Here is an 18,185-nt window from a genome sequence, read left to right as displayed (position 1 = left end):
GCGGAGAAGGATGAACCACGAGCTCACTGCACTTTACGGCGAACCCAGCATCCAGAAGGTGGCCAAAGCTGGAAGGATACGGTGGGCAGGGCATGTTGCAAGAATGCCGGACAACAACCCTGCAAAGCTGGTGTTTGCAACTGATCCGGCTGGCACAAGAAGGCGTGGAGCGCAGAGAGCACGATGGGCGGACCAGGTGGAGCGTGACTTGGCGAGCATTGGGCGCGACCGAGGATGGAGAGCGGCAGCCACAAACCGAGTATTGTGGCGTACTGTTGTTGATTATGTCTTGTCCTAATGATGTTGAACAAATAAATGTATGTATGTACACTCCCGTTCAAAAGTTTGGTGTCACCCCCTCAAAAACATGTCATTTTTTTAGGCCCATATCTCCGCCAATTTGCGTCCGATTTCAAAACCCTAGATTTCATTCAAAAGATAATAAGTCAAAGAAACTTTGAACATGATTTATAAGAAACTTTTTCAAAAAATTTTGTATGTAAACTTAACCCAAAGTTGACAAATTTTCTAAAAAATGAATATAAACTTACGGCAGTATCGCTGAAAGTTGGGTCGACCAAATTTTAAGATGAGAGCGGTAATATGACCCATTTTCTATTAGCTTTCAACTGCTTTTTACAGAACTTAGCTAAAAAATCTAGAAAAAAAGTTATTAAGTAAATTAATCCTTGATGTCATCGACCAAAAGTTTGGGGTCACCCCTCAATATGCTGTATCGGCCAAAAGTTTGGGGTCACTATCGTAAAACATGGAAAACGTATTTGTTGGTATCTTCGTCATCTTTCATTCAATTTTAATTCTTCTTGGCTTATTTGAAACAAAATGAATGATACTTACCGCATAGACATTGAACCACACATATTTGTTGAAATTTACATACTAAAACTTAACGTAAAGTTGCCTCATTTTTTGAAGCGTGGTAAAATGCGCTAACTTTACATAACATTTTTATATACAAAAATCGTTAAATACGTTAATTTAAAGACATCAAACGTAAATTTAGTTAATTATCTTTGAAATGAGCCAAAAATAATTGAAATTGAACTATAGATGACGAAGATATCACCAAATCACTTTTCCATGGTTTACGATAGTGACCCCAAACTTTTGGCCGATACAGCATATTGAGGGGTGACCCCAAACTTTTGGTCGATGACATCAAGGATTAATTTATTTAATAACTTTTTTTCTAGATTTTTTAGCTAAGTTCTGTAAAAAGCAGTTGAAAGCTAATAGAAAATGGGTCATATTACCGCTCTCATCTTAAAATTTGGTCGACCCAACTTTCAGCGATACTGCCGTAAGTTTATATTCATTTTTTAGAAAATTTGTCAACTTTGGGTTAAGTTTACATACAAAATTTTTTGAAAAAGTTTCTTATAAATCATGTTCAAAGTTTCTTTGACTTATTATCTTTTGAATGAAACCTAGGGTTTTGAAATCGGACGCAAATTGACGGAGATATGGGCCTAAAAAAATGACATGTTTTTGAGGGGGTGACCCCAAACTTTTGAACGGGAGTGTATGTATGTGACGCCCGTGTGCATTTAAAACGAAGTACTTTGATTCTGATCACCTAGAATGTTCGTGTCTTCGGCAAAGTTGATCAGACGATCTATGGTTATCAAATGGTGGTAAGTTTAGTGCGTAATTCCGTTGCTATGTGGCGCCAGTGTGCATTTAAAACGAAGTACTTTGACATGGTTTATCTCATGATTCTGATCACCTAGGCTATACGCCGCAGTTTGTCACGCCACCGGTTTTTATTTTTCGCGCCGGTGATCAGTGCACAAACAAAATTAATGTTGCATTCCTTCAAGGATTCCTCTTGAATTTCTTTCGGGGATTTCTCCTGATACGCTGTCGTGGATTTCTCTTAAAATTCCTTCAGGGTTTCCTCCTGGAATTTCTTCGATGATTTCTTTTAGAGTTCCTACGGAGATTCCTCCTTGATTTTCTCCAGGGATTCCTCATAGAATTCCTCCAGGAGTCCTCCTGGAATTTCCTCGGCAATTTCTCCTAGAGTTTCTTCGGAGATTTCTTCTGAACTTCCTATGGGATTTCCTCTTCCCCCTGGGATTCATGCAGGGAATTCTTCTGTAATTTCTCTTGAAATTTCTTCAGGATATCCTCCTGGAATTCCGTCGAAGCATTCATTCTGGACTTCCTTCAGGGATTCCTTCGGAGATTTCTCCTTGAATTCTTTCGGAGATATCTTCTGGAATTCCTTCGGGGTCTCCTCCTAGAGTTCCTTTGGGGATTTCTCCTGGAATTATTTCGGGGATTGATCCTCGAGTTCTTTCGGAAATTCCTGCTGAACATCCTTCAAGGATTCCTCTTGAAATTTCTTCGGGGATTCCTCCTGACATTCCGTCGGGGATTCCCCCTGGAATTTCTACGGGAACTCCTCCAGCAATTACTTCGGAGGTTCTTCCTGGATTTCCTTTGGAGTTTCCTCTTGGAATTTCTGTTGTGATTCCTCTTCGAATTTCTTCGTAGATTGCTCCAGAAGTTTCTCATTGAATTCCTCCGGGGATTCCACCTAGAAGTCCTTCGGGGTTTCCTAATGGAATTCCTTGGGGAATTTCTTCTGGAATTCATTCGGGGATTCCTCTTGAAATTCCTTCGGTGATTCCTCCTCGAAATCCCTCACGAATTTCTCCTATAACTCTTTCAGAGGATATTTTTCGTTGATCCGTTATTGAAATCCTTTGGAGATTCTTACGCGGATTCCCTTGGAAGTTCCCACTGGAGTCCTGCTGGAATTTCTTTGAGGATAATTGCTGGAATTCCTTTGGGATTCACGCAGGATTATTTTCGAAATTTTCTCTTGAAATTCCTGCAGGGATTCCTCCTGAAATGCCTTATGGGGATTCCCTCTAAAATTCCTTCGAAGATTCTTTTTCAATTTTATCCATGGGTTCCTCATGAAATTTCTTCGAGGATTCCTCTAATTTTTTTTTCGATGGTTCCTCCTTCTTCTTTGATGATTCCTTCACGAATTACTTTGAAAATTCTTTTTGGTATTTCTTTGGGGATTCCTCCTGGACTTCCTTCATGGATTCCTCCTGAAATTCTTTCGGGGATTCCTCTTGATATTCCGTCGTGGATTCCACCGGGAATTCCTTCGGGGTATCCTCTTAGAGTTCCTTCGGGGATTTGTCTTGGAATTCCTTCGATGAATCTCTAGATACATGGTCCAATACTCTTGTTTCGCAAAATCATGAAGTTTGATATGCCGCAAGCTAGTTTTCGAAGGCAAATTATAGGTTGCACCTATATCTGATAAGGAGGTTACCCCAGTACCCCCGGCCATAAATCCGGAACAACGGGAAAATCCGGAACCATGATACCGGTTACATAAACTAGAAGGATTTTGTGATCAACTGTCAAAATTTCATTAACTTTCGTTGAGAAACGGCTGAGAATCAGACTTTTGAAGTTTTGAAATTGCGTGCAAAATGAGGCTCAGGCACATAGGTGTTAATTTGGCTCATTTTGAATCCCACAAGTAGCACGGGAAAGGGGAACTTATCTGCAATTCCTATAGAAATCCCTCTGGACCTTTATTTTGGAAATTCCTTCGAAAATTTAGCTGAAAGTGTCTCTGAGATTTCTCCTAGAATTCTTCAAGGACCGGAAAGTCCTCTGTAAATTCTTGGGGAAATTTTTCTGGGAATAACTCCAGAAATGCCTCCGGTATTTCCTTGATGAATTCTTCTGGGATTTTCTCCAGGAACTCCTCAGGAAATTTCTCGTGAAACTTCTCTGGAAATTCGTCTGTGAAGTCTCCTGGAAATTCATCTAGGAATGCTTCTGGAAATTCTGTTTCTAATTGCTTTGGGAGTTCCTTGAGGAATTTCCTTGCGAGTTTTCTGGGAATTCTTTTGGGCATTACTTTGTGAATACCTTTGAGAGTTATTCTGGAAATTTCTGCGCATGTTACTCTGGGATTTTCTCATCAAATTCTTTTGAGAATGCAACTGAAAATTTAATTTTTGCAATTTCTCATCGTAATAGGCTGTTTTACCTCACGCAAATCTGACAGGAAAAGGCCTACTTTTCCACACTAAATTAACAGTGCTGTAATGGTTCATTACAGCACTGATTTACGTTGCGTAATGAACCATTACAGCACTATTTTCAGTATTAATCAACTTTTTGATGCTTTCTGGACGCAGTTTTGAAAAATTGTGACAATTGCACAGTTTAACCTATTATTTATTTATTTATTTATTTTCTAGTCTTCGAATACATCGTACAGACAGTTAATACTATGAACTAGAACTTATCCTACTTTTTAACATATGCTTAGTCACATTAAAATCAAAATTTACAGACACTTCATTAAAACGACGACAACAAACATCAAATGGATTATTTTGTCCAAAAAGAGTACGATGAAGGGGATTACGAAGAAAGTCAGCCCGTCTGGTTCTTCTGGGCGGAACGTTGAGAAGTATGTTGCTCAGCAGTAACGGGCAGTCCACATTGTCACGCATGATGTCAAACACAAAGAGGCGCTGCAATAAAATCCTCCTACTTTCCAAGGTTGGCAGGTGTATCAAAGCACTACGATGTTCGTATAGTGGCAGTCGAAGGGGATCATTCCACGGCAGTTGACGCAGTGCGAATCGAAGAAAGTTTCGTTGAATACGTTCAATGTGGTGTTTATGAACGGCATGGTAGGGCGCCCACACGAGCACGCCGTATTCTAGTATACTGCGCACTAGTGTGCAATACAAACTCTTCAAACAGTACACATCCGTGAAATACTTTGTGTTCCGCTTAATGAATCCAAGAATTGCAAATGCCTTTGCAATCGTTGCTGCAATGTGTTGTGCAAAGTTTAGCTTGCTATCCAACAGCACACCTAGGTCCCTGACAGCATCAACTCTGGCGATAGAAGTTGTTGACATCCTGTAGTCGAAACCGATTTTACTTCTTGAGCGGCAAAACGAAATCACATTACATTTCCGGATATTTAATTCCATTCCATTGAGCAGGCACCAGTTCGATAGTCTGTCGATGTCAGCTTGAAGTGCACAGCATTCCACAAGCGTAGAAATTGTGCGAAAAAATTTCAAGTCATCAGCAAACATGAGTTTCGGAGATTGTATGGTTTCGCAAAGGTCGTTGATAAATAGTATGAAGAGAAGAAGGCCCAAGTGACTACCTTGGGGTACCCCGGATGTAATGCCAAAAGCATCCGAGTTCGTTCCACTGATGCGCACGTAAGCGCTCCGTCCAGTAAGATATGACAATATCCACCGTGTCAACCAGCTTGGTAAGCCCATTCTGTCCAACTTATCAACAGCCAATAAATGGGGCACTCTGTCGAACGCTTTGGTAAAGTCGACATACACGGCATCTACTTGCTGTCGCTTTTCCAAAGTATTTACCAACGTTGAGACGTATGTCATCAAATTGGTAGTAGTAGAACGTTTTTTAACAAATCCATGTTGGAATTCGGAAATGACATGTTTCACTTGTGGATATAGCGAATCATGCACTAGGCTTTCAAAAACTTTCGGCATGCAGCTCAGAATGGAAATACCACGGTAGTTCTCCACATCATGAACCGTACCCGACTTGTGAATCGGCGTTATAGCAGCAGTTTTCCATACATTCGGAAATATTCCTTCCTCAACGGATCGGTTGAAAAGAATAGCAGCTGGAACTGCAAGCGATTCGGCACAGCTCTTGATAAACAGCGGAGGTAGATGATCCGGTCCAGCGCCTTTACTGCCATCCAACCCTCGCAGCTTGCGTAGAACTTCATCCGGAGAAAAGTTGAAGCGAGCCACGTTCAAATCATATTGGGGCAAATTGCTCAAGTACGCGTCTGACGAAGGTGATCGGTTATTACTTAGCACACTTCGAAAGAAGGCCGAGAACAGATTTGCTGAATCAACTGGAGTATCGGCTATCATTCCGTTGTAACATACACGCTGAGGAATTCCATTAGATTGCTTTCGGCTTCTGACGAATGACCAGAACGACTTGGGATCCTGTTTGATGCTCTCTTCGGTGCGTCGAATGTAGCAGCTAAAGCATTGCTCTTTCAAAGAGTTATATTCGCCCTCTAAAGCACGCAGCTCAACTTTACGCTGTTCATTCCTTGTCCGAAAATAACGTTTTCTCGCTTTTCGCAGACGGTTTCGTAGATGCCGCAGTTCGTTGGTCCACCAAGGTTGTCTCCTCTCCCAACGTGGACGTTGTTGCTTCACTGGAACATTTTCACGGAGAATATCGTACACACGCTCATAAAAATTTGCAACAGCATCGTGTGATATCTTGCAACATTACAAGTTATCCCCATGATGGTTGTAAACTGATTGTCTTTATTTCAGGTTTTCAAACTACAGCTAACTTAAGTCTAATGCACATTTCTTTATCTTTTTATTATTGTTATTCTAATGGGAGGTGCTTGGAGTTGCGCTAAGATCAATACGGTTCAATAATGGAATCCAGAGAGAGAGAGAGAGAATGAGAAATTAAAGAGAGTGAGAGTAAGGCGCCTCTGCTTGTGTTGCTATGCTCTTGGTGACAGACCGGTAAATTAGTGCATATGCCAGAAATATAGATTGAGTTCAAGTGCCTCAATGTTTCGCGGTAAAGAAGGAATCAAATTACGGTCGTTTACCGTCTGTGTCGGGAATTGTATAATAAGTGTTTCTTGAGGTGACAACGACATGGGTCGTCGTTCTGGGTTATTTGAGAATAAGCATAAGCAATAATTAATATTGAAGTGCTGCTTGCCATCTTGTAACCAAGTGGCAAATAGCTGAGTTTAGGAAGACGGTTGGTTTTTGTCAAATGTGTTTCTGGACTGTGGGAAAGTTTAAGTTCTAGAACATGTGGTTGAGAAGGCTAGGAACTGATGAGTATGCTACAATCGTCAAGGTTGCACCCATTCAGGCATTCATCCCAACGCACTGAGGTGAGTGAGAGGTTGAGCGACTCGAAATCACATTGGCTAAAATCAAAGTTGAGGGGGTCAACACCGCTCCAACCATCACATCTTCCTATGATTTCAAATTTCATCACGAATGGCATATGATGACTGTCAATTTTCATCAGTGGTGATGGAGGCTCCAGTAGCTCAACGTTATTCATCCCATTCACAAAAACTAAATCGAGAAGCCTCCTATTTGCATTCGTCAAATAATTAATTTGAAACAGCCCGCTACCTACAACCGATTCAATGAGCGCTATCTCTTGCTCAGACGATGCATTGACCGGCAAAAAACAGTTCATTTCTTCCTCAAACATCCAACACAAGTTTGGCAGGTTGTAGTCACCAACGACTAGAACACGACCGTCGTCGCCAGCGAGATCGAGAAGAGTCCGAATACAGGTAGCATGTTGTTCATAGAATATCGTTTCACTGTTCGGTGGCAGATAAATTGTGCAAATAAACAGCTCAAACTCTGGCAGTGAAACTCGAACAACGATTTGTTCTAATCGTCCACTACCTTCCACACAAACAGTAGAGCTTTGGATGCCATTTCTCACACCAATCAACACTCCACCACCACGGGAAAAGCGGCTGGTTTCCGAATTTCTATCCTGTCGATATATTGTGTAGTTGTGGGCGAGTTCAGAGTTGCAGATATTACTGTTGAGCCAGGTTTCGGTGAACGTAATGACGTCATAATCACAGCTGGACAAGGCCAATAACAAACTGTTTGTTTTGGTACGTAGACCTCGGACGTTTTGGTAGTAGAGTGTGAAGGTGTTGAGTTCGGTTGTACGGTCATTCAAAAACGGTTGGACTGAAGCGTGTGATGACGACGGATGCGTTGTTCGGAGCTGTGTGGTGATTCGTTGGTTGATGGTAGTGGGGTCAACAGTGCGGAGCGTTGCTTGACGATTATTGTTGTCGGGTTTCTCTCGGTGTTGGTTGGAAACGAAAAGTTTGGCGCGTTGATGCGGTGTGACTGAAATCAAATGGACGGAAGGTAATTCCCTTCTGCCATGACGATGGAGACAGTGCTACGTCCTTCAGCCCTTGGTTCATCCCGACTTTGAAAGAGACGAATGAAAGTTCATCCAAAGATCTTCCTTTCGGTACTAGCTTGGCGACATCGACAGTTTCATCAGTTTTGAGGTTGCTCTTTACCAGGTTTTCGATCTGCTGTGATGTTGCCTGCGGGTCGAAACCGGACAGATACAACCAAAACTTTTCTTCTGTGCGCGATGCAGCTAACGCAGTGCTTCCCAAACTGTGCGCCGCGGCGCCCTGGTGCGCCGCGAACCTTTCCCAGGTGCGCCGCAGGCTTTTGAGTTGTGACGAAACAAACAAAAACAAACTCTTTATTTGTACTGCGGAACACCTTTAATTTTGTTTTGTTTAGTAAAACTAGCGTCGTTTCATATTTTTTTAATCTTTTCCTGAGTCTTCGATTGTCCATAGGATTTCTGGTAGCCTATCTAAACGTATCAATTGACACCAAATTTTAAAATGTTCAAATTTTAAGTTATTAAAATTGTTTTTGGACCTTATAAGCTTCAGCTTAGCTTTTGATTTAACTATAACTTGCCCATAGTTTTTATTTCAAGAATTTTATTTGCGTTCTTTGCAGAATAATTACAAGGTCTTCGGGACAGTTATCAGCATGCAGGTTTGCCGTTGTGACATTGTGATGAGCTAGCTTTAACCTTTTTGAACCGGACTGTTTCATCAGTACTGCCGCAACCTCACTGAACTTTGAATAAGTTTGCCAAGCTTGGTTTCATCACTGGGGTTATATATGGCCACTCCAGCCTCAAAGGGTTGAGTCGAAATTTATGAAAATAAAAAGTTCAATCAAAGCTCACCTGACAGGTTCTTAACAATCTCTTCATGTGCCGAAATTTTTCAAAATAAATAAAAGTGTTTGAAAGTGTTGCTTTGCAATTTCCGTAAAAAATTGAAACTTTGATCAAGTTCTGTGAAGTCATTTTATTTAAATTGGAATTCTTTAATTATTGCAAACGCTTTAGAACGTTTGGCTGAATTATTAAAAAGGAGCAGTTTGTTTTACCTATACATCAGAGTTTTTTGCTCTTTTATAAAGCTTCCATGATAAAATCAACATGATTTTTGAAATCTTCAAAAAACATATAAAATTATCTTTGAGAAATTTATTTAAAAAAATAGTTTTCCAAATTTTCTCTGAATTCTAAAAAAACCTGATATAAGAATTGTTTCACGATTTTACCTTTGACATTTTGAAGTGAAAGCCGATAATAATTAAAAAAAAAATACCTTTTTTAAATCGTTGGTGCGCCGCGACATTTTTCGAAATTTCAAAGGGCGCCGCGATAGCAAAAAGTTTGGGAACCTCTGAGCTAACGGGATGGATTCGTCAGCAGATATTTCTTTGGTGCCGACGGTTGTGTTGTCATGATGCAATGGTTCTTCGATGACAAGTCGTGGTCGTTTACGAGACGGTAACGGTGGTTGCGATCGTGGAGCGAGAGGTGTTGTTTGTGATGGCGTGCGTTGTAGGATAGCATTGATTTTGGTAGTGTTGAGTGCAATTTCTTTCCGCATTTCATCCAGTGCTTTGGTTTGTTGTTCGGCCATCATTTCCATAACACTGTTAGTGGAGGAAATGGCCTGACGAAAATTAGCGTTTTCCATCATCTTTGCGCATGCTTCGCACATCCAATAGAGCTGGGAACAGGCAGCTACACTGTTGCGCATTTCAGAGGACTGATGCGCGCATTCTAGATGAAACGTTGACCTACAGAAACCCTTGCACACAATTTCATCAGTTTGGTTCACCGTCTGTGTGCAAGCGAAGCAAATAGACTCCATTGCTGGGGTTTGCTATCGGACGAAGTGGTGACTCCAGAAAAGTGACAAAATTTCAGCTTAGAAATTGCAGCAACTCGTTGTACTCCAGGTGGCACAGATGGAACGATGAAGAAAATATCCGGTTTGGTGAGTAACACAACCAGAAAATATCGAGAACGTAGAAAAAAGTACAGAATTAGCACTCGGACAAAACAAACCTACTGAATTGTTTACCTCACAAACACATTATGATCAGATTTTCTTAAGCATTGGCTATGAACATCAGTGCATGCAGTTTGATGAAACAGTTTTGTTGAAAACCATCCTTAAGGGTAATTTATGAAATTGCAAAAAACGTTGTACGCAACTCGGTGCAGAACTCGATTTTTTCAGCACTCGTCGTAATTATCCAACTCGGCAAGCCTCGTTGGATAAATGTACGACTCGTGCTGTAAAAATCGTCATTCTGCACCTTGTTGCGTAAACTATTATGGTAAATTCTTCTGGGAATTTCTATGAGATTTCACCAATGAAACAAAAGAATCAGGAAATTCCTGAAAAAACCCCGACGAACTGTTGGGGGATTTTCCACAGAAGCTTATGGAGGAATTTCAAAAAGAAGCTTCTGGAAAAACCCCAAAAAGAAATTCTTATGGAATGCCAATAAATTTTTGAAAGAAATTCGAATAAATTACCTGGACGAATTTCGGAAGAAAAATCTTAAAAATCTTCAAAGAAAGTTCAAAGTAGATTCTCAAGAGAAATCTCAGAAAAATACATATATGGAGATATCTTGGGAGCAATCTCTCTCAGTTCGAGGCTGCAGTCCTCCATCCTCAGCCGCGTCCTCCATTAGCCAGACCTCCCATTTAGGTAACGATTCGGGATTGCCTAAATATTTTTTTTACCTAAACGGATTCATTATCTAAATGGATTTCAAGGTTGCAAAGAAGTTTGAGAAAGGCAAGTGGCTTGCTGATGCAAAGGAGAGGGGTCAAGGGCTTCAAATGTAAAGGAGGGATGGGAAGATGGATTTCAAGGGAGTTTTTAGGAGAGGGGGGGGGGGGTCAAAGGCGTTTCCAGGCGTTTCAGGGCGTTTCAGGTTCCCAAGCAACACACATGTTATATATTAGTTACGACATCGCAAGTTTTGGTTGTATAGAAGTTTATTTGACGTTATTCCAACACAGAATTAGAATTACTTAAAATTAACTTCTATACAACCAAAACTTGCGCTGTCGTACCTCTTATATAACATGTATGTTGCTTGGGGTGTTTCAGGAGGGTTTTTAGGGGGCTTCAGAGGCTTTCAGGTGCGCTTCACATGGATTTCATTTGTGTTTCAGATGTGTTTCAAGGCGTATCAGGAGGTTTCAGGGTGGTTTTGTGTGGATTCAGAAACTCTTTGGTGAGTTTTATGGAGGTTTCATTGGGGTCTCAGAGGCGTTTCAAAGCGTTTCTAGGTGTTTCAATGCGTACCAGGGCGTTTAATGGCCTTTTATGAGGTTTCAGGAGGATTGAGGGTGCCTTCAGAGAGTCGCAGGTGAATTTGACGGAGGTTTTATAGGCGTTTCAGAGCGTTTAAATGCGTTTCAGGGCGTTTCAGAAGGTATAAGGGGGGCTTACGGGGGCTTTAGAGGCTCGCAGGCAAATTTCATGGAGGTTTCATGGGGTTTTAGAGGCGTTTCAAAGCGTTTCAATGCGTTTCAGTACGTTTCAGGTTTCAGGGCATTTCAGAAGGTTTCCGATGAATTTGAGGGGGCGTAAGAGAGTCGTAGGTGAATTTCATGGAAATTTCATGAGGGTTTCAGAGGCGTTTCAAAGCGTTTCCATGCATTTTAGGAGGTTTCACAGGGGCTTTAGGGGGCTTCAGAGGATTTCAGGTAAATTTCCCAGAGGTTTTATAGGGGTTTTAGAGGCGTTTCAATGCGTTTCAGGAAGTTTCACAGGGGTTTTAGGGGTAATTTCACGGAGGTTTTGAAAATGTTTTAGAGGCGTTTGAAAGTGTTTCAAAGAGTTTCAAGGCATTTCAGGGCGTTTTAATACATTTCAGGGCGTCCCATGCTGTTTCAGGAGAAATTTTAGAGGGCTTCAGAGGCTCGCAGGTAAATTTTTCGTAGGTTTCAAAAGGGTTTTAGAGGCGTTTCAAAGCGTTTCAAGGCGTTTTAATGCGTTTCAGGGCATCTAAGGAAGTTCCACAGAAGTTTTAGGGGGCTTCGAAGGCTCTCAGGTGAATTTTACGATTTTACAGAGATTAAGGAGGCAATTCGAAGCGTTTCAAAGCGTTTCAAGGCGTTTCAAGGCTTTTTAATGCGTTCCAGGTCGTCCCAGGAGGTTTCAGGAGGGGTGGGCTTCAGAGGCTCGCAGGTGAATCTCTCGTAAGTTTCATAGGGGGTATTGAGGCGTTTCAAGGCGTTTCAAGGTGTTTCAAGGTGTTTCAAGGCGTTTCACAGAGGTTTTAGGGGGCTTCAGGGGGTTTCAAAGTGTTTCAAAGCGTTGCAATGCGTTGTTATGCGTTTCAGGAGGGGGGCCTTAAGGGGGCTTCAGAGGCTCTCAGGTGAATTTCACGGAGGTTTTATTGGGATTTTAGAAGCGTTTCAAGGTGTTTCAATATGTTTAAGGGCATTTCAAGAGGATTCCGGTGAATTTGAGGGGGCTCGGAGGTGAATTTCAGGGAGGTTTCATGAGGGCTTTAGAGGCGTTTGTAAGCGATTAAAGACGTTTTAATGGGTCTCAAAGCATTTCAGGAGGTCTCACAGGGGTTTTGGGGGCATATGAGGCTCTCAGAGGTGTTTCAGAGCGTTTCAAAGCGTTTCAGGACGTTTTAATGCGCTTCAGGGTGTTTCAGGAGGTTTCACAAGGGTTTTAGAGGGCTTCAGAGGCTCTCAGGTGAATTTCATTGAGGTTTTGTAGAGGTTTCAGAGGCGTTTCAAAGCGTTCAAATCGTTTCAAAGTGTTTCAAGATGTTTCAAGGGTTTTCGATGCGTTTCAGGGCGTCTCAGGAGGTTTAGCGCTAGGGGCGGGACAGTGCCTAATACCGATGCTAATACCGCCTAATAAATATTAGTTTCCTAATCTTCGTGGTTCACCGAATCATTTTTTGTGTAGTATGTCATGATTTTCCATACAACAACCAACTGTCACGAATACAAAAGATGGAGATACTGTTGGAGATACGGTTCGTCGAAGGTTTTTCTTTAATTTGTTCAATTTGTTTTGATTATGTATTTTAGCTGTGAAACTCACGTCACTGCACTGGATGGCTCTCGAAAGCCCATATCGCTGGACGTAGGAAAATCAAAAAGATAGCTCCATCAAATGTGATTCGATGCATTCCAATTGCAAGTTCTAAGCAGGAGCTGATTGCGGAAAACCGTTGTCTTCAAATGCGTGTATCTAATACCTAAGTCCTAAATATAAAAGAAATGCTAAATAAGCTGACTGTGTTTCTAAACTGTTCATATTTCCCTTGATATTTACAGAATGTGAAAATTGGAAATGACAGAACTGGGAATTTTTCTACTCCAATGCCGTTTTAGGCTTTGGTGCACTGAAAGTTTAATTTTGTAGAGCCTAGCTAATTGAATACTGAACTAGATATTGGCCCAAGTATTGGCCATATTGATCTGGAGATAGACTCTCGGTAATATTTTAGCTGGCTAATTATCGGTGTGCTTTTGATGATTGTAGATACAAGTTTTTGGGACGTAGATGTTAAAACGAGATACCACAGTTTGGAGGTCCACCAGCGATATTTGCGGAATCGTTGCTCCGGGACTGAAAAGTACGATAGAATAGCGATATGCAACCGATTTCATACAACCTGAAACCAATGAAATTACGCATTTCTTGTTGTTGACATTTCAAATCGACCCAGTTCAAAAAGCATGGCATACTTCGTTCAAAAATGGATTTCATCTGGTATTAATATTTCTAATACTGCTTAATACCGTTAATGAATATTAGAGCTGTCCCGCCCCTAGGTTTAGCGAGGATTTTAGGGGGCTTCAGAGGCTCGTAGGTGAATTTCTAACAAGTTTCATAGGGATTTCAGAGGCGTTTCAAGACGATTAAAGGCGTTTCAAGGCGTTTCATAGCGTTTCAAGAGGGTTATGGGGGCATCAGAGGCTCATGGGGTTTCATGAGGGTTTTGGAGGCGTTTCAAAGCGTATTATTGCGTTTCAATGCGTTTCACTTGTAGATTAGATGACCTTAACTCCAGGGTGTTCTCGGATATTCCTATACAATCATAGAACCCACCACTTGATATAACAAAGATGCCTGGGCCTTTGTGAGTATATACCTCATTCTTTTTGCTCATAGATACTCTTGCCCTCGTAGATTTGATGACCTATAATCAAGCGAGCTCTTGAAGATCCTCAAAGATTCTTCGAACTCAAAACTTGTTAGATCATAGTTACCTGAGGTTGTTTTTTTATTCTTCAACCACTTAACCTAATTATACAGCTCTTTTTGTCCACTATGGCACTGCGTGAGCGATTCCAATTGGCGGCTGCACTTATACTTTGTACAGCGCCTAAATGTATTCTATTCTAATTCCACTAATTCTAATTCGAACTGGTAGCCTTTGCGCTGCTGTCTTTTCTACCCTGTCCAAGGTAGAATGATGAGCACGATGCTGATGGTGTGGTTTATGTTCTATTTCCAGTCCGATTGGGAGTCCATTATGAGTAGCCGTTAGCCGATATCCAAGTTTTCCGGGTTCGTTAGAGCATATGCTCAGAAGAGGGTCAGGTGTCAGCCGCTCTCGGGGAGAAGAGCAGCTGACGAAAAATTGCAAGTGCCGGGGCTGGGATCGAACCCATGACCATCCACTTATGAAGTGAACGTGTAGTCACTACGCTACGGGCCCCGGCTTACCTGAGGTTGTGTGAGTGTAAACCTTTGTCGTAAATCTCTCAGAGACAACCAAATGCGTTAGTAAATCCGAGGACCTATATTCAAGGACGTTCTTGGAGATCCTCAAACTGACAATGAACGCACCACTTGATAGAACATAGCTACGTGAGGCTGGGTAAGCATGAATTTCATTCATAATTCACCAATAGATCACTGATTACACTTGTAGTTCAGATGGCCTTAACTCTAGGGAGTTCTCGTATACTCATATAAAATCATAGAATCCACCACTTGATAGATGCCTGGGCCTGTGTGAGTATAAGCCTCATTCTTCATGCTCATAGATACTCTTGCCCTCGTAGATTTTATGACCTATACTCAAGGGAGTGCTTGGAGACCTTTAAAGATTCTTCGAACTCAAAACTTGATAGTTCATAGTTAGCTGCGGTTGTGTGAGTGTGAACCTTAGTCGTAAATCTTTTAGAGGATGCTGGGTCATTAGGCCGAAGGTCATTAGGCCGAAGGCCATAAGGCCGAAGGTCATTAGGCCGAATGGTCATCAGGATGAATTGAAAGTTAGCCGTTGTTTTTACCTTTTCCAACATTTTTTTTGCCAAAAACTAGTTTAACAATGAAACTAGAAAGAATGGCCAGGAAAAATTTATGAATTGAATATCAGCAGTTTCAGCGCCAAAAACTATTTTAGCAATGATACTAGAAAGAACAGCCTATATTTAAAAGAAGGAAAAATTCATGGGTAAAATATCAGTAGATTCAGCATCAATAAAGTATCTTCGTGCCTGTCACACGATACACACATGCAAAATGGTCATTTGCAGAGGAAGCTTTCAGTTAATAACTGTGGAAGTGTTCATAGAACACTAAGCTGAGAAGCAGGCTTTGTCTCAGTGGGGACGTAACGGCAAGAAGAAGACCCCATGATCATTTGGCCTAATGACCATTCGGCCTAATGACCATTCGGCCTAATGACCTTCGGCCGAATGGCCTGACACCCTCTTAGAGACAACCACATACGTTAGTAGATCTAATGACCTATACTCAAGAAAGTTCTTGGAGATCCTCAAACTGACAATGAACTCACCACTTGACAGTTGAATGAGGCTATGCAAGCATCAATTTCATTCACAATACTCCAATAGATCTCTGATTACGCTTGTGGATCAGATGACCTTAGCTCTAGGGAATTCTCGAATATGCTGTACAATCATAGAAACAACCACTTGAAAGAACGTAGGTGCCTGCGGCTGTGCGAGATTAAACCATATTCTTACTGCTCTTAGATACAACTAGTAGCCCTCGTAGATTCAATGACCTATACTAAAGGGAGTTCTTGGAGAACCTTGAAGAATCATTGGTAGATCCGATGACCTATACGCAAGGAAGTTCTTGGAGATCCTCAAACTTACAACGAACTCACCCTCTTGACAATACATAGCAACATAAGGCTGTGTAAGCATAAATTCCATTCATAATGCTCCAATAGATCACTGATTACGCTTGTAGATCAAATGGCCTTAACTCCAGGGAGTTCTCGGATACTCTTAAACTTATAACCCTCAAACACTCCGTAAACGTCCTATAACTCTTAACTCTGCTTTTTTTCCGTAAACCAAATTTTCTCTGCAATCTTGAGCACTCCAACTGATCTGAACACAATTAAGTTCCATTTAGGCACCGAGGTGTTACATACCCCAAGAAAAATTCTTGGAGGACTTTCAGAAAGAAATCTTCAAGCAATTCAAAATAACTTCTATCAGTGGAATCGAGTTCAGAGGACGGAGATGGTCAAGTGGCTCCGTAGCTTGGAGGAAAGAAGCGCCCGTCTAGCGAATTGGGAGTCGTGGGTTCGATTCCCACCGGAGCTCGTGAATGTCTTTTCATAATTCAAATCTCAATTTGTTCATCAAACACGTGTTTCTGTTGTGTTTCTTTCGGCTTTTTGGCCAGTTCCTCATTGTAAGTTTCTTGAGTAACTAATACCAATTCCTTTCCCCTATTTTTCAGTACAATTCATCTGCAGTCACTTCAAGGCGGTCGAATACTTCCGCGCCTCGCTAAACCGCGGGAATATCTTCGAGGGCACCAACTGCAACTCGTACAACAACTACAAACGGGGTGAATGCACCAAAAACTCCCGGTCGGACTTTGGTCTGTTCAACAAGTAAGCCCCAAAATCACCGAAAAATGTATACCTTCTAATTCGTCCCTCCGCCACTAACACACATCTCTCCTCTATAATCTCGTTGCAGCAAACTGGCCCTCGGACCGTTGTACATCTCGATAGACAAAACCGTGTATCCGTACGCTAAGTCGATAGCCCGACGAAATAGATGAACCTTTTATTACTCTGCGTTGAAAATGGCCTGGCGCGAGCCTGGCGTTGATCCTTCTTGAAGAGAAAATTCCCTCTGGGGCTGTGGACTGTACCGTGCCGGTGGTTAGGGATTCCCCGACCGCGCTACTGAATGGATGGGTGGGGGGTTCCGGTGAAGAGCAAACCGACGCGCGCGGTGGCGATGATTTATTAATGGGGAAAATTACTTCCTGTTTTCGGGGGTTGGGCGGCTGGACTTTGCACATCCTCGCCGAGTCGAGTCGAGTCGAGTCGGACGACGGTATTCGCAAACGGGGCGAAGACGACGTCGTCGTCGACGTCCGTAGAGAGCCGACCGCCGGCCGGAGAAGAAAATAGGAACGGAAGTGTGTTATCATGGTCTATTATCGTGTTTGGGTGATGTAAGTGCTATGTTTCGCATTAGGATAGGGGTTTGGGTGATGAGGAAGGCGGTGAAGGAGACTCAAGGGAGTGACTTGTGAAGTGCCTATAATTAATAGAAGGTCTTGTGAGGTTAGGGATTTCTGGAAATTAATGTTAGCAGAACTGACCGAAAGCTGCATTGTTCCCATCGGCGGCTGTCTTTGGGATTTCCTCGATGGGGAATGCTTCGTACCTACGTGGTTCTTGGGAAGAAAATTGTTCTTCCCCTAAGCAAAAGCCACGTAGAGAACAATAAATCTTGTGCAAAACTATAAATAATAACCAGTTTATAAACCGAAGTTGTTCCTCTCTCACATCGGATGGCAGCGGTAAAGGTGAGTTCGACACTACCAAGAGAGCGCGTCGGTGATGCGGCGAAAGTGGCCGGAAAAGAATACAGTATTTTGCATAATAATTTAATATTTCACTGCAACGGCAGCCAGCAGGGAAAGAAGCGAACTTGCTACCACCGTTCAAGGCAGTTGGACTGGGATGTTGCTGTCGTCGTCGTTGAACGTGTCGATTTCGTCTCCTGGGAGATTGCACCCGCTTGAAGGAGCGCAGGGAACGGACGGTTCTTGGAAAAGTGGTGAACGTTTCGACTTCGATTCGTTGCTGTGGGTAAGGGTTAGGATGTAGCAAGGTCGTTTCTAAGAGGGATTAGTTGAATTCGTGATTAACTTCTAAATTAACGGCTAGTAGACCAGAAGACTTGAAGACTTGAAAACTAGTAGGCTA

The 18,185-nt window shown here is 42.0% G+C and overlaps 1 protein-coding gene across 6 annotated transcripts in view; it reads left to right on the top strand.

The window, feature by feature from the left end:
• Positions 1-17,472, top strand: part of LOC109405093 (phospholipase A1) — a 154,216-nt gene extending 136,744 nt beyond the window's left edge. For all 6 annotated transcript variants that reach the window (XM_029855356.2, XM_029855354.2, XM_029855355.2 and 3 more), the window contains exons 7-8: positions 16,694-16,850; positions 16,939-17,472. In XM_029855356.2, the coding sequence (XP_029711216.2) occupies positions 16,694-16,850; positions 16,939-17,023 (242 nt within the window). In that variant the 3' untranslated portion in view covers positions 17,024-17,472. The remainder of the gene's footprint in view (positions 1-16,693; positions 16,851-16,938) is intronic.
• The last annotated feature ends 713 nt before the right edge of the window (positions 17,473-18,185 follow it).

This window comes from Aedes albopictus, chromosome 1, assembly GCF_035046485.1.
Source record: "Aedes albopictus strain Foshan chromosome 1, AalbF5, whole genome shotgun sequence".
Taxonomy (NCBI): Eukaryota; Metazoa; Arthropoda; class Insecta; order Diptera; family Culicidae; genus Aedes; species Aedes albopictus.
Note: the sequence above shows the minus strand (reverse complement) of the source record. Positions and strands in the feature narration are given on the sequence as shown.